Below are 25,344 nucleotides of genomic sequence, written 5' to 3'. Positions count from 1 at the left end.
AGTTTAGGAGGCTGGAAGTCAGAATTCAGAGAGCCGGCTCTAGGGGGAGGCTCTCTTTCGGCTCTGGAGGAAGGTCCTTGTCTCTTCAGCTTCTGCTTCCTGGTTCCCTGGAGATCTCCATGTGCCTTGGCATCTATCCTACCCCATCTCTGCTTCTCTGCCTTGCTCATTTAATCTCTTTTATATCTCAAGAGATTGACTCAAAACACACCCTACACTAATCCTGTCTGATTAACATAACAAAGACAACCCATTCCCAGAATTATAACCACAGACATACAGGTTAGGATTTACAACACATATTTTGGGGTGATACAGTTCAATCCATAACAGGTGACATACTATATACATTCTTCACGTTGCTTTTTTTCACTTGTTACAGTGTTTTATTGATATATAAGATTCCGACAACCTGGGGCATGCAATTGTACCAAACCAACTGCTAGCTAACCATGTTAAACCATAAAGAAGCATCATAAGGTATCACTTTATAGAGTATGTAAGAAATTCTAATATCTTTTTTTCCTGTGATCATCAATTAAAGCTCTAACTAGTTGCTGTCAAGGTGATTCTGACTCATGGTGACCCCACATGCATCAGAGTAGAACTGTGCTCCACAGGATTTTCAGTGCTGATTTGTCAGAAGTCAATCACCACGCCTTTTTTCAAGAAGCCTCTAAAAGAAAAAAAAGTTGCCTTTGAGTGCAGTCCGACTCATAGTGACCCTACAGGACAGAGTAGAACTGCCCCCGTAGGGTTTCCAAGGCTGTAATCTTTAGGGAAGCCGACTGCCACATCTTTCTCACTATGAGTCGGAATCGGCTCAATGGCAACAGGTACAAGGGATGCAGTGGTTAAAGTGCTTGGTGCCTAACCAAAAGGTCGGAAGTTCAAATCTACCAGCCGCTCCTTAGAAACTCTATGGGGCAGTTCTACTCTGTCCTATAGGGTCGCTCTGAGTCAGAATCGACTGGACAACGGGTTTGGTTTGGTTTTTTGGTTTAGGTAATAAATACTGTATTAGGCCCCTTACATACTCCTTCATTTAATGCAATAGCCCTTTGAGGTGGTTTATTGAATGTTATTACCATTTTACAGATAAGGAAATTAAAGCTTGGAGAGTTTAGCCTTCAAAATCTCCGAAGAAAGTGATGAAGCTGCCTTACTCCAAAGCTCAGGTATTCTGTATCATATTAACTGCATCTTTGATCTTTACAGATTTTTTTTAATACAGAATTCATCTATATTTTTTAATTTTGTTTAATTCAGACATCAGTGTTGTCTTCACCTTCAGAAGCAGATCCTGCTACAATTATCTAATTCTCCTCTACTTAGGTGTTTTTAGGTGTTACCTTCTATAATCATATTTCTATAGCAGTAAAACTAGAGAAAAAAGAAAAAAAATGATTGCAAATACATATTTGTATAACTGGCATAAACAGAAATGCAAATGTAGTTACATAACAAAGGCTAGCAAAACCTTAAACCTGCATATTTTGGAAACAAGATTTGCCATATAATAGGAATTAACATTTTTTTTTTTAACTGGAGAGTATCCCTTATGGTGAAAACTTTTAGGATTAAACCCAAATATGGCTATATCCATACTTGGGAGCACTTTGAGAACTCAAGGCTGAAAATCCCACACTGTGCTTGTTGTCAATCCATTGTTTTCCTGCCTGGTAGGCTCCGGAAGTGAATATTCTACCACTTTGTGCAGTTGATTCTGAATGCTGTGTCCACTGAACTGGGGGCGCCCAGGGTCACCAATCAGTATTTGAGTTGTGTGAGTCCAAAAGCATTTCTTCAGCCATCGATGAAGACTGTCTGCAAGGTCTTTATCATAAAACATATCTCCAAGAACGACAAGGTCCCATTTATCTTGTTCCAAATCCAAAATGTTTTTGGTTAAAATGGGAAAAGGATTCAGTTGGTTCAATTCACAGTTTAGTGTAATGGCCATTCCTGCAACTGTCAAAAAAAGCACATAATAAATCAGTATATAGGCCATTTTAATTTCCTATTGATTAACTTGAACAATTTAGAAAATTTCCTAATTTTTTTTCCCTTTTTGTTGAAAGTTGTTTTTATAAAGAAGCCTAAAGGTTATGCCATTATAAGCTACTTACTACCATTTCTAAAAATATGACAAACCGGATATCCTGAAAATAAAACAAATATTATAACATACTTTGAAATATTAAAATCTTAGGAACTTTGCTGATCCCAGTATCAAAGAGGTTTGGTTTGTTACAGTTGTACAAAAGATGGAAACGAGTTTTGGGCTTCAGCAAGGTGGTGAGTTAGAACTGAGGCCCCTGTATAAAATAAGGATCTCCAAAGGGCTATGCCCTCAGTGATAGGGTGGATGAGAAGAAAATAAAAATAAAATAAAATACCTGTCTCAGCTTGAGCTCTAGTGGAATAAAAATCTCCCCCAAAGGAAGTCAGCACAACTGGACTAAACCAAAAGCTAAGAAGTTTCCTGAACACAACCAAATTCTAGTAAAAAGACCAGACTTAATAGTCTGACTGAGACTGTAGGAACCCTGGAAGACATGGCCCCTGGACTCTCTGTAAACCCAGAACTAAAACCACTCCCAAAGCCAACTCTTCAGACAAAGATTAAACTGGCCAAAGACATAAAACGATACTCCTGAAGAGTGTGCTTTTTAGTTCAAGTGGATACACGAGACTAAATGGGCAGCAACTGTCCTGAGGGGAGATGAGAAGGCAGAAGTGGATAGAAGCTGGTTGAATGGACACAGGAAATCTGGGGTGGAAAGGAGGAGTGTGCTGTCACATTATAGAAAGAGCGAATCGGGTCACGTAACATTTTTGTATGAGAAACTAACTTGAGCTGTAAACTTTCATCTAAAGCACAAGAAAAAAGAAAAAAAAAAAAACTCCCCCAAAGACATAGGCCTACCCTTACTTGGGTCTTGGGTCAAATAACTATTACCTACATATCTCAGAAAATCCCTAGCCCAGAAATTAACAGTAAGGGGTCCCAAGCTGGTATCACTCTGGAATGCCTGGCAGAAACACCTACGAATCCTCTTGGGTAAAATGCACCTTCAGCTCAGGCCTCATAGGATTCCCACAGTTATGTCCCACTGAACATAAGCTTACAATCTCAGATTACAAAATACACATGGTATCTTATTACCATGCAAACTGTACATATTTATCCTGCAGGAAAAAAAAAAGAGAAAGATGAGTTTTAAATATTTTTAAATATGAAATCCTTACTAGGGTCTATGTCGTTGGCCAAGATCCTTGATGCCCCACTCATTTTAGCAGCAATAGCTGTAGCTCCACATCCACTCCCAAGGTCTAACACAGATTTTCCTCTGACAATGTCAGGATTATCCAAAAGATACCTAAATTAGAAAGAATGATGGCAGAATTAGAGAGAGAGATGGGAGGTCAGTAAGAGGTGTAAAAAAGAATAATGTCTTTGGGTTGTCCAATGAAGTAGTGGAACTTAGAAGCACTTGGTCCAACCTTGGCAAGTTTGGCTTGGCTAGAGTGAGACAAAATGTCAATCTTCAGAACTGGGCTGAGACAGCAGGAGAGAAAACCTAGTCAGCTGGTCTTTCTCTCCAGCAGGTATGAAGAGCAGTTCCACACAACTTACTAACCATGCTCTTCAAGACAAAAAAAAAAAGCATTGAGTACTTACTATGATCCAGAAACTCCCAAACACAAGGAATACAGACTGACAAAATGCTACCATTATCAGGACTAAGCAAGCTAGATCCCAGATTCATGGTCTCCCTTTGTTCATCACAGAATGATTTTTACCTGCTGCTTGAATCGTATTATGACTTCTCTGGTAAAGTACAACTAAGTCCAGTTCAACCAGAGAATTTGGACCAGGGATGAATAGTTAACAAATAAGTGAAAATGAATGGGATAACACTGAAATAATAAATGTCAACTGACACGACCTCAGTAGTGGAGATGAATAGGGAGTAGTGGGGACAATGAGGAAGTAGGAATAGATAAACATGCCCTGTCTACAGGGACAGCTGCTACCCATCTTCAACTTGCTGCAGCCACCCCAAAATCCAGCGTTACCAGATATTACTGTTTTTCAAAACAAAGTTGATTTTTATAGGAAATTTCTCCACCTTTTCAGTATTTAAATAATAGCAACTAATTAAAAAAATATTAATAACAAAGTATAGGCCAAACAAAACACATCTGTGGGTCACCAGTTTGTGCTTTCTGATTCAAACAGTCTCTTAAGGAAGTTGATTATTTATATTTGGACTTGACAAAACAGCCACACTAATAGGTATCACTTAAAATGTAAGCTTTTAAAAAATATGATGTAACTTTTTTTTTTTTTTAACTAGTTAAAGCTTGAAGGTTTGGCAACACAGCAACCAGAAAACTGGAATTGTTGGGCAGCACCTGGAAAGCTTTCCAGTCCTTGGTTACCGTTCTCAAGGGAAATGCTTTCAGGCTGTCTCCACTTAGGATCATGTTGGCTGTTGGCTTTGTATAACTGTCCTTTATTATATTGAGGAATTTTCCTCCTATTCCTATTTTGCTGAGAGTTTTTATCATGAATGGGTGTTGGACTTTGTCAAATGCCTTTTCTGCATCAGTTGATAAGATCATGTGGTTTTTGTCTTTTGTTTTATTTATATGGTGGATTACGTTAATTGTTTTTCTAATATTGAACCAACCTTGCATACCTTTCATACCCACTTGGTCATGGTGGACTATTTTTTTGATATGTTGTTGAACTCTACTGGCTATAATTTTGTTGAGGATTTTTCCATCTATGTTCATGAGGTCCTAGCCGGAGCAATTAGGCTAGATAAAGAAATAAAGGGCATCCAGATCGGTAAGGAAGAAGTAAAAGTATCTCTATTTGCAGATGACATGATCTTATACACAGAAAACCCTAAGGAATCCTCAAGAAAACTACTGAAACTCATAGAAGAGTTCAGCAGAGTTTCAGGTTACAAGATAAACACACAAAAATCACTTGGATTCCTCTACATCAACAAAAAGAACATCGAAGAGGAAATCACCAAATCAATACCATTCACAGTAGCCACCAAGAAGATAAAATACTTAGGAATAAATCTTACCAAGGATGTAAAAGACCTATACAAAGAAAACTACAAGGTACTACTGCAAGAAACTAAAAGGGACCTACGTAAGTGGAAAAACATACCTTGCTCATGGATAGGAAGATTTAACATAGTAAAAATGTCTATTCTACCAAAAGCCATCTATATATACAATGCACTTCCGATCCAAATTCCAACGATATTTCCCTTCATATGGAAGGGAAAGAAGCCCCAGATAAATAAAGCATCACTGAAAAAGAAGAACAAACTGGGAGGCCTCACTCTACCTGATTTTAGAAATATTATACAGCCGCAGTAGTCAAAACAGCCTGGTACTGGTACAACAACAGACACATAGACCAATGGAACAGAATTCACAACCCAGATATAAATCCATCCACATATGAGCAGGTGGTATTTGACAAAGGCCCAGTGTCAGTTTAATTGGGGAAAAGATAGTCTTTTTAACAAATGGTGCTGGCATAACTGGATATCCATCTGCAAAAAAATGGAACAGGACCCATACCTCACACTATGCACAAAAACTAACTCCAAATGGATCAAAGACCTAAACATAAAGTCTAAAACGATAAAGATCATGGAAGAAAAAATAGGGACAATGTTAGAAGCCCTAATACAAGGCATAAACAGAATACAAAACATTACTAAAAATGACGAAGAGAAACCAGATAACTGGAAGCTCCTAAAAATCAAACATCTATGCTCATTTAAGACTTTACCAAAAGAGTAAAAAGACCACCTACAGAGTGGGAAAAAATTTTCAGCTATAACATCTCTGACTAGCGCCTGATCTCTAAAATCTACATGATTCTGCTAGAACTCAACCACAAAAAGACAAACAACCGAATTAAAAATTGGGCAAAGGATATGAACACACACTTCACTACAGAAGATATTCAGGTGGCTAACAGATACATGAGAAAATGCTCTCAATCATTAACCATTAAAGAAATGCAAATTAAAACTACGATGAGATTCCATCTTACTCCAACAAGGCTGGCATTAATCCAAAAAACACAAAATAATAAATGTTGGAGAGGCTGTGGAGAGATTGGAACACTTATACACTGCTGGTGGGTATGTTAAATGGTACAACCACTTTGGAAATCGATCTGGCATTTCCTTAAAAAGCTAGAAATAGAACTACCATACAACCCAGCAATCCCACTCCTCGGAATATATCCTAGAGAAATAAGAGCCTTTACATGAACAGATATATGCACACCCATGTTTATCGCAGCACTGTTTGCAACAGCAAAAAGCTGGAAGCAACCAAGGTGTCCATCGACGGATGAATGGATAAATAAATTATGGTATATTCACACAATGGAATACTACACATTGATAAAGAACAGTGATGAATCTGTGAAACATTTCGTAACATGGAGGAACCTGGAAGGCATTATACTGAGTGAAATTAGTCAGATGCAAAAGGACAAATATTGTGTAAGACCACTATTTTAAGAACTTGAGAAATAGTTTAAACTGAGAAGAAAACATTCTTTTGTCGTTACAAGACGGGGGAGGGAGGGAGGGTGGGAGAGGGTTATTTACTGATTAGATAGTAGATAAGAACTACTTTAGGTGAAGGGAAGGACAACACTCAATACAGAGGAGGTCAGCACAACTGGACTACACCAAAAGCAAAGAAGTTTCCTGAATAAACTGAATGCTTCAAAGGTCAGCGGAGCAGGGGTGGGGGTTTGGGGACTATGGCTTCAGGGGACATCTAAGTGAACCGGCAGAATAAATTCTATTAAGAAAACATTCTGCATCCCACTTTGAAGTGTGGCATCTGGGGTCTTAAACGCTAGCATGCGGCCATCTAAGATGCATCAAGGAGTCTCAATCCACCTGGATCAAAGGAGAATGAAGAACACCAAGGTCACAAGGTAATTATGAGCCCAAGAGACAGAAGGGGCTACATGAACTAGAGACTACATCATCCTGAGACCAGAAAAACTAGATGGTGCACAGCCACAACCGATGACTGCCCTGACAGGGAGCACAACAGAGAACCCCTAAGGGAGCAGGAAAACAGTGGGATGCAGACCCCAAAGTCTCATAAAAAGACCTGACTTAATGGTCTGACTAAGACTAGAAGAATCCCGGTGGCCATGGTCCCCAAACCTTCTGTTGGCCCAGGACAGGAACCATTCCCGAAGACAACTCATCAGACATGGATTGGACTGGACAATGGGTTGGAGAGAGATGCTGATGAGGACTGAGCTATTTGCATCAGGTGGACACTTGAGACTATGTTGGCATCTCCTGTCTGGAGGGGAGATGGGAGGGTAGAGGGGGTTAGAAACTGGCAAAATGGTCATGAATGAAGAGACTGGAAGGAGGGAGCCGGCTGACTCACTAGGGGGAGAGTAAGTGGGAGTATGTAGTAAGGTGTATATAAGTTTACATGTGAGAGACTGACTTGATTTGTAAACTTTCACTTAAAGCACAATAAAAATTATTAAAAAAAAAAAAGAAGTAATTTGTCTTTTGCTCTAGTTTTTTTCTTTCGGGGCAGCGAGGGGAGAATGAGGAGTTGGAAGGAGCTGAAAAATGAAAGGATCTGTAGCAAATTTCCAAGTTCCAGTTTTCAATTAGGGCAGCACCTAGACAGGGCTTGGCCTCCCGGCCAGTAGATAGCCCAGTAAGGATCACTGTAGGGCCACAGGTCAGCTTTTTCCCACCAGAACTTGCATCTTGGAGTCAGAAGCCGCAACTGGATTTCAGGAGTGAGGCTGCCACTACTGGTGACTTCAGTGTTCTCCTCCAGGAAAGCTTTCATCTCAGGGTCCAAAATGCTCCCAGCTCCTCTCCAGGGACAGTGGCCCCAGGGAAATGAGGGAAGACCACTGCTCCTCACAGCCCTCAGAAAAAGACTGCAGCAGTTCGTGGGAAATAGTGCAAACACTTTCCAACTTAGGCTCAAAGCCATCAGTGCTTTTCCAAAACACAGGTTCTGTCAGTATTGCTGTTAATAAGGGTTGCTCCTCATGGGCAAAGAACAAGGGCCTGGCTTCCAGTTTGATCCCAACAGGGCTCTCTGGATCTCTAAAAACAGAAATAATAATGAAAATTCCAAAGCTAAGCAACATTTCCAGATCCTGTAACATAATAAAAAAAAAGCTCTATATCTGACTACTTAACTAGTGCCAAGTTCATTTCACATGAAAGTTTTGATGTATCAATTTAGGAAAACCCAATCTTTTAAAAGCATGTCTTTTCACAAAGGAGTTCTTTTAATAATTTGTTTTTAGACAAATATATAAGCATTTGATTTTGAGAAAAATCCTCAGAATCATGTCTGTTGCATAAAATAAGTTATACCTTTAAAGACCTTTTATACATTCAACAAATCACCTTTAAGCAAGCACTGTGCTTGGCAACTGTGAAAACCCATACTCAGGAAGCTTATATTCTAGTGGTGAGATACAGCAGTTAAGAAGTCAAACACAGTCCCAACCTTCATGAGGTATAGCCAAGAGCTGTGGAGTTAACAAACTATAATTGTCTGTGGGGCAGAAGTTTACAAATTATACTGACTACAACGTGTCTGTCAGTTTATCATACTGTGGTGGCTTGCGTGTTACTCGGATGCTGGAAGCTATGCCACCAGTATGCAGGGTCACCCATAGAAGACAGGTTTCAGCTGAGCTTCCAGATAAAGACAGACTAGGAAGAAGGACCTGGCAGTCTACTTCTAAAAAAGAATTAGCCAGTGAAAACCTTATGAACAGTAGCGGAACACTGATATAGTGCCAGAAGATGAGCCTCCCAAGCTGGAAGGCACTCAAAGGAAGACTGGGGAAGAGCTGTCTCCTCAAAGTAGAGTTGACCTTAATGACGTGGATGGAGTCAAGCTTTTGGGACCCTCATTTGCTGATGTGGCACAACTCAAAATGAGAAGAAACAGCTGCAAACATCCATTAATAATCGGAACCTGGAATGTACGAAGTATGAATCTAGGAAAATTGGAAATCGTCAAAAATGAAATGGAACCCATAAACATCGATATCCTAGGCATGAGTGAGCTGAAATGGACTGGTATTCGCCATTCTGGATCAGACAAACATATAGTCTGCTATGCTGGGAATGACAACTTAAAGAGGAAGGGTGTTGCATTCATTGTCAAAAAGAACATTTCAAGATCTATTCTAAAGTACAACGCTGTCAGTAATAGGATAATATCCATATGCCCACAAGGAACACCAGTTAATGTGACTATTATTCAAATTTACAAATCAACCACTAAGACCAAAGATGAAGAAACTGAAGATTTTTATCAGCTTCTGCAGTCTGAAATTGATCAGACATGCAGTCAGGATGCATTGATAATTACTGGTGATTGGAATGCAAAAGTTTGAAGCAAAGAAGAAGGATAGGTTGTTGGAAAATATGGCCTTGTTGACAGAAACAATGCTGGAGATCGAATGATAGAATTTTACGAGACTGACTTCTTCACTGCAAATACTTTTTTTCACCAACATCAACGGTGACTATACACATGGACCTCACCACATGGAATACACAGGAATCAAATCCACTACGTCTCTGGAGTCAATGGAAAAGCTCAATATCATCAGTCAGAACAAGGCCAGGGGCCGAATGTGGAACAGACCATCAATTGCTCATATGCAAGTTCAAGCTGAAACTGAAGAAAATCAGAGCAAGTCCACAAAAGCCAAAGTATGACCTTGAGTATATCCCACCTGAATTTGGAGACCGTCTCAAGAATAGATTTGATGCGCTGAACACTCATGACCGAAGACCAGACGAGCTGCAGAATGACATTAAGGACATCATCCATGAAGAAAGCAAGAGGTCGCTTAAAAGACAGGAAAGAAAGAAAAGACCAAGATGGATGCCAGAGGAGACTCTGAAACTTACTTTTGAATGTCAAGTAGCTAAAGCAAAAGGAAGATATGATGAAGTAAAAGAACTAAACAGAAGATTTCAAAGGGCGGCTCGAGAAGGCAGAGTAAAATATTATTATGACGTGTGCAAAGAGCCGAAGATAGAAAACCAAAGAGGAAGAAAACACTCAGCGTTCCTCAAGCTGAAAGAACTGAAGAAAAAATTCAAGCCTCGAGTTGCAACAGTGAAGAATTCTATGGGGAAAATATTAAACAACGCAGGAAGGATCAAAAGAAGATGGAAGGAGGGGCGGGGCCAAGATGGCGGACTAGGTGGACGCTACCGCGGATCCCTCTTGCAACAAAGACTCGGAAAAACAAGTGAATCGATCACATACATAACAATCTACGAACTCTGAACAACAAACACAGACTTAGAGACGGAGAGCGAACAAATACGGGCAGACAGCGATCATTTTCAGAACCAGGAGCCAGCGTACCAGGCAGGTGACCTTCGGAGCCTGATCCGGGGCAGAGCCCAGGGGGGCAGACGGCACAGACAAGGGGCCCAGCCCTACCCCCGAACTCATCCCGGGAGAGAGCCTAGCCGGTTGGCGCGGGCGGTGGAGCGGCGCAGCCGGTGGGAGAAGCACCCGGGAGGCAGTGACTGATCTTGGAGCGGGGAGAGCAGCGTCCCAGCTGGGGAGCCGTCCCGTGGGGACTTTGGCAGGAAGCGGGCGTGGCGCGAGCGTGGGGATCAGCTATATTTCCCTAAAGCGACCCCGGGGGCAGGCCCAGCCATTCGTGCGGGCGACGCCCACCCAGTTCACGTGAGCGGTGCGGCGCACCAGAGGGAGAAGTCCCCGGGAGGAAGTGACTGGTCTCGGAGCGGGGAGAGCAGCGTCCCAGCCGGGGAGCCGTCCCGCTGGGATTTGGGCGAGCGCAGGCGGGGCGTGAGCGCGTTCCCCTGAATACACCCCGGGGGTGGGCCCAGCTGTTCGTGAGGGCGACGCCCACCCAGTTCACGCGAGCGGAGCGGCGCGCCGGAGGGAGAAGTCCCCGAGAGGAAGTGACAGGTCTTGGAGCGGGGAGAGCAGCATCCCACCCGGGGAGCCATCCCGCCGGGATTTTGGCAGACTCGGGAGGAGCGTGAACGCGGGGATCAGCTCTATATTCTGAGGTGCTACACTCCTAGCTCTCTGATCCCTCCCCCACCCTCCCCAGGCGGCTCCATTAACATCCGAATACCCTGAGCCAGAGGGAGAATTCAGATAGGGATCTGACTGCATTTTTTTTTAGCTGATTACCTGGAAAAACTAGTTTCCCAGTGATGGCTCGGAGACAGCAGTCCATATCAAACCACATAAAGAAACAGACCATGACAGCTTCTCCAACCCCCCAAACAAAAGAATCAAAATCTTTCCCAAATGAAGATACAATCCTGAAATTATCAGACACAGAATATAAAAAACTAATTTACAGAATGCTTAAAGACGTCACAAATGAAATTAGGCTAACTGCAGAAAAAGCCAAGGAACACACTGATAAATCTGTTGAAGAACTCAAAAAGATTATTCAAGAACATAGTGGAAAAATTAATAAGTTGCAAGAATCCATAGAGAGACAGCATGTAGAAATCCAAAAGATTAACAATAAAATTACAGAATTAGACAACGCACTAAGAAGTCAGAGGAGCAGACTCGAGCAATCAGAATGTAGACTGGGACTTCTGGAGGACCAGGGAATCAACACCAACATAGCTGAAAAAAAATCAGATAAAAGAATTTAAAAAAATGAAGAAACCCTAAGAATCATTTGGGACTCTATCAAGAAGGATAACTTGCGAGTGATTGGAGTCCCATAACAGGGAGGGGGGACAGAAAACACAGAGAAAATAGTTGAAGAACTCCTGACACAAAACTTCCCTGACATCATGAAAGACGAAAGGATATCTATCCAAGATGCTCATCGAACCCCATTTAAGATTGATCCAAAAAGAAAAACACCAAGACATATTATCATCAAACTTGCCAAAACCAAAGACAAACAGAAAATTTTAAAAGCAGCCAGGGAGAAAAGAAAGGTTTCCTTCAAGGGAGAATCAATAAGTTCAGACTACTCAGCAGAAACCATGCAGGCAAGAAGGGAATGGGACGACGTATACAGAGCACTGAAGGAGAAAAACTGCCAACCAAGGATCATATATCCAGCAAAACTCTCTCTGAAATATGAAGGAGAAATTAAGATATTTACAGATAAACACAAGTTTAGAGAATTTGCAAAAACTAAACCAAGACTGCAAGAAATGCTAAAGGAGATTGTTCGGCCTGATGACCAATAATATCAGGTACCAGCACAATACAAGGTCACAAAACAGAACGTCCTCATATCAATGCAACTCAAATAGGGAAAGCACAAAAACAAACAAATTAAAATTAATTCTAAAAAATAAATAAACAAAATAATACACATAACAGGGAATCATGGAAATCAATAGATAAACGATCACAATAATCAAAAAGAGGGACTAAATATAGGAGGCATTGAACTGCTAGATGGAGAGTGATACAAGGCGATATAGAAGGATACAAGTTAGGTTTTTACTTAGAAAAATAGGGGTAAATAATAAGGTAACCACAAAAAGGAATATCAATTCCATAACTCAAGAAAAAAGCCAAGAAAAACGTAACGACTCAACTAACATAAAGTTAAACATTATGAAAATGAGGATCTCACAAGCTACTAAGAAAAACGTCTCAGCACAAAAAAGCATGTGGAAAAATGAAATGGCTAACAACTCACATGAAAAGGCATCAAAATGACACCACTAAAAACTTATTTATCTATAATTACGCTGAATGTAAATGGACTAAATGCACCAATAAAGAGACAGAGAGTCACGGACTGGATAAAGAAACACGATCCATCTATATGCTGCCTACAAGAGACACACCTTAGACTTAGAGACACAAACTAAAACTCAAAGGATGGAAAAAAATATATCAAGCAAATAATAAGCAAAAAAGAAGAGGAGTAGCAATATTAATTTCTGACAAAATAGACTTTAGACTTAAATCTGCCACAAAGGATAAAGAAGGACACTATATAATGATAAAAGGGACAATTGATCAGGAAGACATAACCATATTAAATATTTATGCACCCAATGACAGGGCTGCAAGATACATAAATCAAATTTTAACAGAATTGAAAAGTGAGATAGACACCTCCACATTTATAGTAGGAGACTTCAACACACCACTTTCGGAGAAGGACAGGACATCCAGTAAGAAGCTCAATAGAGACACGGAAGACCTGCTTACAACAATCAACGAACTTGACCTCATTGACTTATACAGAACTCTCCACCCAACTGCTGCAAAATATACTTTTTTTTCTAGTGCACACGGAACATTCTCTAGAATAGACCACATATTAGGTCATAAAACAAATCTTTCCAGAATCCAAAACATCAAAATATTACAAAGCATCTTCTCAGACCACAAGGCAATGAAGCTAGAAATCAATAACAGAAAAACTAGGGAAAAGAAATCAAATACTTGGAAAATGAACAATACCCTCCTGAAAAAAGACTGGGTTATAGAAGACATCAAGGAGGGAATAAGGAAATTCTTAGAAAGCAACAAGAATGAAAATACTTCCTATCAAAACCTCTGGGACAAAGCAAAAGCAGTGCTCAGAGGCCAATTTATATCGATAAATGCACACATACAAAAAGAAGAAAGAGCCAAAATCAGAGAACTGTCCCGACAACTTGAACAAATAGAAAGTGAGCAACAAAAGAACCCATCAGGCACCAGAAGAAAACATAATAAAAATTAGAGCTGAACTAAATGAATTAGAGAACAGAAAAACAATTGAAAGAATTAACAAAGCCAAAAGCTGGTTCTTTGAAAAAATTAACAAAATTGATAAACCATTGTCTAGACTGACTAAAGAAAAACAGGAAAGGAAACAAATAACCCGAATAAGAAACGAGAAGGACCACATTACAACAGAGCCAAATGAAATTAAAAGAATCATTTCAGATTACTATGAAAAACTGTACTCTAACAAATTTGAAAACCTAGAAAAAATGGATAAATTCTTGGAAAAATACTACCTACCTAAACTAACACATTCAGAAGTAGAACAACTAAATAGACCCATAACAAAAAAAGAGGTTGAAACGGTAATCAAAAAACTTCCAATAAAAAAAAGTCCTGGCCCAGACGGCTTCACTGCAGAGTTCTACCAAACCTTCAGAGAAGAGTTAACACCACTACTACTGAAGGTATTTCAAAGCGTAGAAAAAGACGGAATACTACCCAACTCATTCTATGAAGCTACCATCTCCCTGATACCAAAACCAGGTAAAGACATTACAAAAAAAGAAAATTATAGACCTATATCCCTCATGAACATAGATGCAAAAATCCTCAACAAAATTCGAGCCAATAGAACCCAACAACACATCAAAAAAATAATTCACCCTGATCAAGTGGGATTTATACCAGGTATGCAAGGCTGGTTTAATATCAGAAAAACCATTAATGTAATCCATCATATAAATAAAACAAAAGATAAAAACCACATGATCTTATCAATAAATGCAGAAAAGGCATTTGACAAAGTTCAACACCCATTTATGATAAAAACTCTTACCAAAATAGGAATTGAAGGAAAATTCCTCAACATAATAAAGGGCATCTATGCAAAGCCAACAGCCAATATCACTCTAAATGGAGAGAACCTGAAAGCATTTCCCTTGAGAACGGGAACCAGACAAGGATGCCCTTTATCACCGCTCTTATTCAACATCGTACTTGAAGTCCTAGCCAGGGCAATTAGGCTAGACAAAGAAATAAAGGGTATCCAGATTGGCAAGGAGGAAGTAAAGCTATCACTATTTGCAGATGACATGATCGTATACATGGAAAACCCTAAGGAATCCTCCAGAAAACTACTGAAACTAATAGAAGAGTTTGGCAGAGTCTTAGGTTATAAAATGAACATACAAAAATCACTTGGATTCCTCTACATCAACAAAAAGAACACCGAAGAGGAAATAACCAAATCAATACCATTCCCAGTAGCCCCCAAGAAGATAAAATACTTAGAAATAAATCTTACCAAAGATGTAAAAGACCTATACAAAGAAAACTATAAAACTCTGCTACAAGAAATTCAAAAGGACATACTTAAGTGGAAAAACATACCCTGCTCATGGATAGGAAACCTTAACATAGTAAAAATGTCTATTCTACCAAAAGCCATCTATACATATAACGCACTTCCAATCCAAATACCAATGTCATATTTTAAGGGGATAGAGAAACAAATCACTAATTTCATATGGAAGGGAAAGAAGCCTCGGATAAGTAAAGCATTACTGAAAAAGAAGAAGAAAGTGGGAGGCCTCACTCTACCTGATTTCAGAACCTATTATACAGCTACAGTAGTCAAAACAGCCTGGTACTGGTACAACAACAGGCACATAGACCAATGGAACAGAATTGAGAACCCACATATAAATCCATCCATGTATGAGCAGCTGATATTTGACAAAGGACCAGTGTCAGTCAATTGGGGAAATGATAGCCTTTTTAACAAATGGTGCTGGCATAACTGGATATCCACTTGCAAAAGAATGAAACAGGACCCATACCTCACAACATGCACAAAAACTAACTCCAAGTGGATCAAAGACCTAAACATAAAAACTAAAACGATAAAGATCATGGAAGAAAAAATAGGGACAACCCTAGGAGCCCTAATACAGGGCATAAACAGAATACAAAACATTGCCAAAAATGAAGAGAAACCCGATAACTGGGAGCTCCTAAAAATCAAACACCTATGCTCATCTAAAGACTTCACCAAAAGAGTAAAAAGACCACCTACAGACTAGGAAAGAATATTCAGCTATGACATCTCAGACCAGCGCCTGATCTCTAAAATCTACATGATTCTGTCAAAACTCAACCACAAAAAGACAAACAACCCAATCAAGAAGTGGGCAAAGGATATGAACACTCATTTCACTAAAGAAGATATTCAGACAGCCAACAGACACATGAGAAAATGCTCCCGATCATTAGCCATTAGAGAAATGCAAATTAAAACTACGATGAGATTTCATCTCACACCAACTAGACTGGCATTAATCCAAAAAACACAAAATAATAAATGTTGGAGAGGCTGTGGAGAGATTGGAACTCTCATACACTGCTGGTGGGATTGTAATGGTACAACCACTTTGGAAATCCATCTGGCGTTATCTTAAACAGTTAGAAATAGAACTACCATACAACCTAGAAATCCCACTCCTCGGAATATACCCTAGAGATACAAGAGCCTTCACACAAACAGATATATGCACACCCTTGTTTATTGCAGCTCTGTTTACAATAGCAAAAAGCTGGAAACAACCAAGGTGTCCGTCAACGGATGAATGGGTAAATAAATTGTGGTATATTCACACAATGGAATACTATGCATTGATAAAGAACAGTGACAAATCTCTGAAACATTTCATAACATGGAGGAATCTGGAAGGCATTATGCTGAGCGAAATCAGAGGCAAAAGCACAAATATTGTATAAGACCTCTATTATAAGATCTTGAGAAATAGAAAAAACGGAGAAGAACACATACTTTTGTGGTTACAAAGGAGGGAGGGAGGGAGGGTGGGAGAGGGTTTTTTATTGATCAATCAGTAGATAAGAACTGCTTTGGGTGAAGGGAAAGACAACACTCAATACAAGGAAGGTCAGTCTAATTGGACTGGACTAAAGGCAAAGAGGTTTCCGGGATAAAATGAAAGCTTCAAAGGTCAGCGGAGCAGGGGCTGGGGTCTGGGGAACATGGTTTGAGGGGACTTCTAAGTCAATGGGCAAAACAATTCTATTATGAAAACATTCTGCATCCCACTTTGAAATGTGGCGTCTGGGGTCCTAAATGCCAACAAGCGGCCATCTAAGATACATCAATTGGTCTCAACCCACCTGGAGCAAAGGCAAAGGAAGAACACCAAGGTCACACGACAACTAAGAACCCAAAAGACAGAAAGGGCCACATGAACCAGAGACCTACATTATCCTGAGACCAGAAGAACTAGTTGGTGCCCGGCCACAATCGATGTCTGCCCTGTCAGGGAGCACAACAGACAACTCCTGAGGGAGCAGGAGACCAATGGGATACAGACCCCAAATTCTCATAAAAAGACCATACTTAATGGTATGACTGCGACTAGAGGAATCCCGGAGACAATGCTCCCCAGACCTTCTGATGGCACAGGACAGGAACCATCCCCGAAGACAACTCATCAGGCATGAAAAGGACTGGTCAGCGGGGGGGGGGGGGGGGGGGGGGGGGGGGCAGAGAGATGCTGATGAAGAGTGAGCTAATTAAATCAGGTGGACACTGGAGAGTGTGTTGGCAACTCTTGACTGGAGGGGGGATGGGAAGATAGAGAAAGAGGGAAGAAAAATTGGCAAAATTGGCACGAAACGAGAGACTGAAAGGGCTGACTCAATGAGGGGAGAGCAAGTGGGAGAAGGGAGTAAGATGTATGTAAACTTACATGTGACAGACTGATTGGAATGGTAAATGTCCACTTGAAGCTTAATAAAAATTAATTAAAAAAAAAAACTAAAAAAAAAGAAGATGGAAGGAATACACAGAGTCATTATACCAAAAAGAATTAGTCAATGTTCAACCATTTCAAGAGGTAGCATATAATCAGGAACAGATGGTATTGAAGGAAGGAGTCCAAGCTGCACTGAAGGCATTGGTGAAAAACAAGGCTCCAGGAATTGATGAAATATCCATTGAGATGGTTCAACAAATGGATGCAGTGCTGGAAGTGTTCACTCATCTATGCCAAGAAATTTGGAAGACAGCTTCCTGGCCAACTGACTGGAAGAGATCCATATTTATACCTATTCCCAAGAAAGATGATCCAACTGAATGCAGAAACTATCCAACAATATCATTAATGTCACATGTAAGTAAAATTTTGCTGAATATCATTCAAAAGCGGCTGCAGCACTACATTGACAGGCAACTGCCAGAAATTCAGGCCAGATTCAGAAGAAGACATGGACCCAGGGATATCATTGCTGATTTCAGGTGGATAGTGGCTGAAAGCACAGAATACTAGAAGGAGGTTTACTTGTGTTTTATTGGCTTTGCAAAGGCATTCAACTGTGCAGATCATAACAATCATGGATAACATTGTGAAGACTGAGAATTTCAGGACACTTAATTGTGCTCATAAGCAACCTGCACATAGATCAAGAGGCAGTTGTTCAGACAGAATAAAGGGATACTAAGTGGTTTAAGTTCAGGAAAGGTGTGTATCAGGGTTGTATCCTTTTACCGTACCTATTCAATCTGTATGCTAAACAAATAATCCGAAAAGCCAGACAACATGAAGAAGATGTGACATCAGGATTGGATGAAGACTCATTAACAACCTGCATTATGCAAATGACACTATCTTGCTTGCTAAAAGTCAAGACGACTTGAAGCACTTACTGATGAAGATCAAAGACCATGGATTGCACCTGAACATAAAGAAAACAAAAATCCTCACGACTGGACCAATGAGCAATATCATGATAAACACAGAAGAGATTGAAGTTGTCAACGATTTCATTTTACTTGGATCCACAATCAACGCCCATGGAAGCAGAAGTCAAGGAGTCAAAAGACGCACTGCCTTGGGCAAATCTGCGCAAAGACCTCTTTAAAGTGTTGAAAACCAAAGATATTACCTTGAAGACTAAGGTGCACCTGACGCAAGCAATGGTATTTTCAATCGCATCATACGCATGTGAAAGCTGGACAATGAATAAGGAAAACTGAGTAAGAACTGATGCCTTTGAACTGTGGTTGTTGGTGAAGAATATTGAATATACCACGGACTGCCAAAAGAACAAACGAATCTGTCTTGGAAGAAGTACAACCAGAATGCTCCTTTGAAGCAAGGATGGCAAGACTGCATCTTACATACTTTGGATGTGTTGTCAGGAGGGATCAGTCCCTGGAGAAGGACATCATGCTTGGCAAAGCACAGGGTCAGCAGAAAAGAGGAAGACCCTCAATGAGGTGGACTGACACAGTGGCTGCAACAATGGTCTCAAGCATAACAACGATTGTAAGGATGGCACAGGACCAGGCAGTGTTTCGTTCTGTGGTACACAGGGTCGCTATGAGTAGGAACCAATTCGACAGTACCTAACAACAACATGTATTTCAGAAAAGATTGCTGTGTCATAAAGTAGCAATGTAATCAATATTCTGATTTTTCATTTAAAAAAACAAAACCTTATAGATTTAATTGTAGTAAAATGATAAGATATAGACTTTCAGATCTCTTTCTGTAAATATCTTTAGTGATTCAACTTGACCAAGCTTGGGCTGAAAAGATTTGCTCCAGTAACACACCACCTTGATAAAAATTAAGTAGGAATGAGGAACAGCATCTTCAACACCAAAAGTATACACCCAATTGTTTGGATCGTCTGATCTGTTCTACAAATAGTCTTACAGCCACCCAAAAGGCACAATGGTTAAGCATTCGGCTGCTAACTGAAAGGTTGGCAGTTTGAATCCACCAGCAGCTCCTCATGAGAAAAGACCTGGCCATCTGCATCTGCAAAGATTATAGCCTAGGAAACCCTATGGGGCAGTGCTACTCTGTCACATAGTGTCACTATGAGTCAGCACAATAGTTAAAAACTACAGCTGCTAACCGAAAGGTCGGCAGTCCAAATCCACCAGCTGCTCCTTGGAAGCCCTATGGGGCAGTTTTACTCTGTCCTGTAGGGTTGCTATGACTCTGAATCAACTAAACAGCAATGGGTTTGAATCAGTATCGACTCAAGGGCTCACAACAACAACACAGCCACCTAGGCACCTATTAAGTCAAAAACTCAAATGCCTACAAGGGGCCAGACTGGTGATAATAAATGAGTAAGGCAGGTTAGTGGTGAGGTAACAGAAGGGGCACTGGCAAACTACAGACTGTATCTTAACAGACCAAAGGGGCCAGCAATCTGTTGCCAGTAAGTATAGGCAGCCAGATCTTCCAATTTCTCAAGATAATTCAGAAATTCACATATTTATGTTTAAGTTCCCACCTTTTAAACTCTGATGACTAATTCAAATCTCAAAACACAGAGCAGGCCAACGTGCGTGTCAGGCTACAGTCTGGAAACTCAGACTAGACTTTCCGAAAAACCCATTGTCTTCGATTTGATTCTGATTTGTAGTGAACCTATATAACAGAGTAGAACTGCCCCATAGAGTTTCCAAGGAGCGCCTGGTGGATTCGAACTGCCTACCTTTTGGTTAGCAGCTGTAGCTCTTAACCACTAAGCCACCAGTGTTTCCAGCTAGACTTTTAAGTGGGTGTTAATTATCCTAGTTCACAGGCTGGGATACCAAACACTGGATCCCAGGGTTCTAACAGCCTGACGTCACATACACTAATTCTGTTAAGCGGTTTTGGGTTATCCCTGTTGTTGTTACCCGCCAGCCAGTCAGGTGACTGGTGGGAACTCCATGTGCTACAGAGCAGAACTGTTCCATAGGGTTTCCTTCGCTGTAATCTTTACCTAAGCAAATTACCAGGCCTTTCTTCCGAAGAGCGGCTAGGGGGTCAAACCACCAATCTTTAGCTTAGCAGCTGATGGCAAACCCCTTGCACTACCAGGCTCCTTTGGGTTATCCCCAGAATCATACAAATCTAAGGTTGAACACTAAAGCAGAGCAGATATGAGATTATTCTGGATTTGGTCATGTCATCTAGACTGACGCCTTCCCCTCCCATTCCAGCACCAATGAAGCATAAGTTATGAAATAAGTGATTATGTGGTGGGCACGTGGCAACTATATTAACCGATAAGAAAAGCAGGAGACGTAACTAGGGTACGCTCCTAAAGCATGTGTGACCTCGTTGTTTTCTTCCCGCCTGCGCTGAGAAGGCAGGGAGTCGATCTTAAAGGGGCACGCACGGTCCTCCTTTTCTTCTTACCTGGCTTTTCTAACACTGCACCCAGGAGCTAAAGCACGGGGAAGGCACCTTTACTACTCTTCCGTGCATTCTTTACCCCTGCGCCTCCTGCTTCTGCTTCCCACGCTTGAATCTGTAGGAGGGCGGAGGGTGCGGAGCCTGCAGCCCCACGTGACCCGGCTCCGCCGGCTTCCGCCCTCTTTCCCAGCAGCGCTTTCTTCCTTTTCCCTACACTTTCTTAAAGGGGCAGGAAGGACCACACCAAAGGGTGCCGTTACCTCCCTTCGGGAAAAAAAAAAAAAAGGAACGTTAAATTCGTGTGCAGTGCTCTGTATAATTTTTACTTTACAAGATTGTGAAACTCTTTATGGAGCATCTTTATGTGTCAGGCACCCTTCTGGGCAATGGGTATAGTGTGGTGAGCAAAATAGACATAGCATAATCTCTTTATGGCGTTTACAGGTAAGTGCAATTAAATTACAATGTATGTCCTCCCTTTTATAATGATTTTCATAAATGCACAATCCAAGCATATTTTCAGCTCATAGCTTTTAAGTTCTGAACCCGTATATCCGTCTTTCACAAGTCACTGAGTCGCGTTAAAAATCATTCTGACAGCTGGCCCTTTAATACCAGTTGGCGGTAAGAGATTGAGCTCTCTCGAGAAGCCTGGAAATCATCAGCGAACTAAGGCTGTGATGCCATCTAGTGATAATTTAGTCTAACACCGGCCAAACCTGCCTTTGAGCTAAGAAGGTTTTTTTAAAAAACTGTGAAAAAGCCCACCCACGACGTTGCCACACACTGGCATACTTATTTAGTTGTTAAAAAAAAAAAAAAAAAAGGTAGGTATGGCAGAAATATGTATCATTAGTGAAAATTAGTGAAGACCTGAAGCTTAAGAACGATTTAGTGCTATCTCTGAGATATCCTTTATATCTTTCTCTCACACATATACACAATAAGAAGACTGAAATGCACAAATCTTAAGTGAACAGTTTGATGCATTTTGACAAATGACGCACCCATATAACCCACACCTATGAAAAAATAGAACATTCTCATCACCGCAGAAAGTTCTCTCCTGCCCCTTCCCAAGCAATCTTACCCATCCATCCCCAAGCCCAGGCAACCGCTGTTTTCTAATTTCTGTCACCACAATTTAGTTTTGCCTTTCTACGGTTTCATGTAAATGAAATTATACAGTATGTACTCTTTTGTACCTGGCTTCTGTTGCTCGGCACAATGGCTTTGAGATTTATCCATGTTGTTGCATATATGTTGGTAGTTCACTCTTTTTTGTTCAGTAATATTGCATTGGATGAACATACTTCAATTTGTTTTTCCATTTTCCTGCGTATTGATGCTTGGCTTGTTTCCAGTTTGGGGCCATTATAAGCAAAGCTATAAAGCTGCTATGAACATTCTTGTACAACTTGTTGTGGTCATAATTTTCATTTCTCTTGGGTAAATACCTAGGAGTGGAATTGCTACGTCATAGAGTAGGTGTATGTTTAAGTTTATACGAAATTGCCCAATGGCTTTTATTTTCCTTTTCTGGTGAAAACATAACACCATATCAATGATTTCTGCTTGTACAGTTCAGTGATATTGGTTACATTCTTCAAGTTGCGCCACCTGTCTCAATGTCTTTTTCCAAGTTCTATCACCCTCGTTAACATAAACTCTGCCCCCTAAGCCTTTCATCTAACTTTTCAACTTGTTGTCTTCAATTTCATCACACATAAATAACTCGATTTGGTAAATACTCAAGGCAAACATTCTTTACTAATTAAGCTAAAAGATTGTTTGATATAAAGATGACTTCAGGGATAGCTTTAAGTTTTAAACATTTTCTGAGGGCAGTAGTTTCAGGGGTTCATCCAGCTTCAATGGCTCCAGAAAGTCTGGATTCCATAAGAAAGAAATTGCCAAATAATTTTCCAAAATGATTGTACCGTTTTTACATTATTCCCACCAGTTATGCATGAGAGTTCATCACCTTTTGTGTTGTCATTCATTTTAATTTTAGCCGTTCTAGTAGGTGTAAGGTGGTATCTCTTTGCGGCTTTAATTTGTATTTCCCCGTGACTTATTTCTACATGGTTACTGACAGCTGGGATTTTGTTTTATTTATTGCTGTATTTCCTGCACCATAGAACAAGGTGGGGCCTATACTAGGAGCTCAAGGAATTTTTTTTAAAACAAATTAATTAGCAATTTTTAAAAAAAACAAATGAATCAAAGTGGATTCAAAGATATTAGCCCTTGATAACCCAGAGAACCTTGTCTCTGACTTGAATTTTGAAATTTTTCTTGAGTGGGAGAGAAAGTATATCTTAGCCTAGTTGGCTAGGAATAATGTTTAGTTAACTCACAGCCCATTCTTCCCATTCTGAACTGACATCATGTTAACACCCCAAAACCAAACCCACTGCCATGGAGTCGATTCCAACTCATAGCAGCTCTCTAGGACAGAGTAGAACTGCACCATAGAGTTTCCAAGGACCACCTGGCGGATTCGAACTGCCAACCTTTTGGTTAGCAGCCGTATCACTTAACCACTATACCACCAGTGTTTCCATCATGTTAATTGTCATGGTAATAGAATTTACCATAGTGCTTTACTTCCTCAAAAAAATTTTCAAGATATTTTAATCCCAAAGTACTGTATGATGCATTTGAACATCATCAGGTTTCCATACCTTGGGAAGGAAAAAAAGGTGAGAACTTCTAATAAAATTTATGTAACTGTTTGATTTGAAATTATCCTTGGATTTTTATTTTCTCCTTGAGCACTTATTTGACATTGTCAGAATTTGTAAAATGTAATGATTGAACATACTTTCACACAGCCTGTTAACTTATTTAATAAAGAAAAATTGGGCTGGAAATGAGATGTTACCTTTAAGGATATCTGTGGTTAGAATTTCTGTCTAAAGATTGTAGAGAAAAAATTGTGCTTCAGTGGAAAACAGTGAATTGTTTAGCACACACTCTCTAGGTCATCTGATTCATATTCCACGAGAATGGTTTTACAGCTTTATAAATTGTAGACAAGGAGCCCTGGTGGTGCAGTTATTAAGCGCTTGGCCCCTAACCGAAAGTTCAGTGGTTCCACCCACCAGCCACTCCTCAGGAGAAAAGACCTGGTGACCTGTTCCAGTAAAGATTACAGCCTAGAAAACCTTCTGGGGCAGTTCTACTCTGTCCTATAGAGTTGCTAGGAGTCAGAATCAACTCCATGGCAACGGGTTTGGGTTTTGGCTGGTTAAAAACCTAAGTGGTAGATAACTATAGCGATGCTAAATATATCTTGTCTATAGACATGTTTTGGGTTGCTATGAGTTGGAATCAACTGGATGGAATTTTTTTTTTCTTTTAGACATGTAAATCTGTCTTGTCCAATTGACTTCCCTTCCCTTCTGTGGAAAAAGCTAGCTTTGCCTCCATTTGCAGATTCCTTTCAATATTCCTGATCTATAAATGTATCTGTTGAAGTCTCCTTTGAACTGACTGTAATAGCTTACTAGATTCTTCATTATGAGTTTTAATAGATCTTTAACACATGTTCATTTTATATATGAATCAGAATCATGATTTTACCTTGTTTTTTGGGGGGATTACCTCTAATTAAATAGTTAACCATACAAATGTGGGAGGCTAGTCCATCTTTAGGATCTCTGAGTCAGAATCAACTCTACAGCAATGGGCTTTTGGCTTGGTTAGTCCATCTGGAGTGGTGCAAATAGTTAACATGCTAGGCTACAAGCCAAAGGTTGGTGGCTTCAGTCCACCTATAAGTCACCTCAGAAGAAAGGCCTGGCAATCTACTTCTAAAATATCAGCTATTGAAAACTCTATAGGGCACAGTTCTACTCTGACACCCGTGGGGTCACCATGAGTCAGAATTAACTCCATGGCAACTGGTTTCTGGGGTTTTTTTTCTGGTCCATCTAGATGCATCAGCAACAGAGATCCTTAGTTAGCTGGGATCTGGCTTCATATACCCGTAATTATTATTATTGTTGTTATTTATTATTTTTATAATTATTTGTTGTTTCACACACACCTAGTGATCAAGGTAAACAGATTTTAAATAGATAATTGAGATGATGTTTGGTCAGAAGTTGGGTATTCATTCCAAGATATATAGGTTCTTAAACTCTCTAAAAGCAAACATTTTCTAGGACAGACAAGCTCTTAAATGTTCTTTTCTGAGCTTTAAAATACACTTTAAATGTGGCTTGTGACAGAATAGGAGCCGAGGCCAAACAGTTTAAGTAACTTGCCTAACTTCACATAAGCCTGGAAGTGGCAGAACTTAGATTCTAATCCAGCTCTATCCTGC

General features: G+C 40.2%; 1 protein-coding gene across 2 annotated transcripts; it reads right to left on the bottom strand.

The window, feature by feature from the left end:
• Positions 1–1,457: 1,457 nt before the first annotated feature.
• Positions 1,458–21,142, bottom strand: ETFBKMT (electron transfer flavoprotein subunit beta lysine methyltransferase). Of its 2 annotated transcripts, none has more exons than XM_049882791.1 (4): positions 21,015–21,142; positions 7,727–8,168; positions 3,253–3,383; positions 1,458–1,971 (listed from the first exon to the last, which is right to left on the bottom strand). In XM_049882791.1, the coding sequence occupies exons 2-4, from the start codon at positions 8,050–8,052 to the stop codon at positions 1,628–1,630; spliced, it is 801 nt and encodes a 266-aa protein (XP_049738748.1). In that variant the 5' UTR covers positions 8,053–8,168; positions 21,015–21,142; the 3' UTR covers positions 1,458–1,627. The 2 variants fall into 2 exon arrangements, with proteins under 2 accessions (XP_049738748.1, XP_049738750.1); XM_049882793.1 differs by having other exon boundaries at positions 7,805–8,168.
• Positions 21,143–25,344: the final 4,202 nt, after the last annotated feature.

The sequence above is a fragment of the Elephas maximus genome, chromosome 4 (genome assembly GCF_024166365.1).
Source record: "Elephas maximus indicus isolate mEleMax1 chromosome 4, mEleMax1 primary haplotype, whole genome shotgun sequence".
Classification (NCBI taxonomy): Eukaryota; Metazoa; Chordata; class Mammalia; order Proboscidea; family Elephantidae; genus Elephas; species Elephas maximus.
The sequence above is the reverse complement of the archived record's forward strand: the minus strand, read 5'-3'. Positions and strand labels throughout refer to the sequence as shown.

Bases quoted from the DNA above. Each gene is read 5' to 3' on its own strand.
- ETFBKMT (XM_049882791.1), bottom strand. From the start codon at position 8,052: ATGGCTTTGAGCCTAAGTTGGAAAGTGTTTGCACTATTTCCCACGAAC. The intron at 3,384-7,726 runs GTGCTGCCCTAA...TTTCTAATTTAG, and splicing joins GGAGGCCAAGCCCTGTCTAG to GTATCTTTTGGATAATCCTG. The intron at 1,972-3,252 runs GTAAGGATTTCA...TTTTTTTGACAG, and splicing joins GGCCAACGACATAGACCCTA to TTGCAGGAATGGCCATTACA.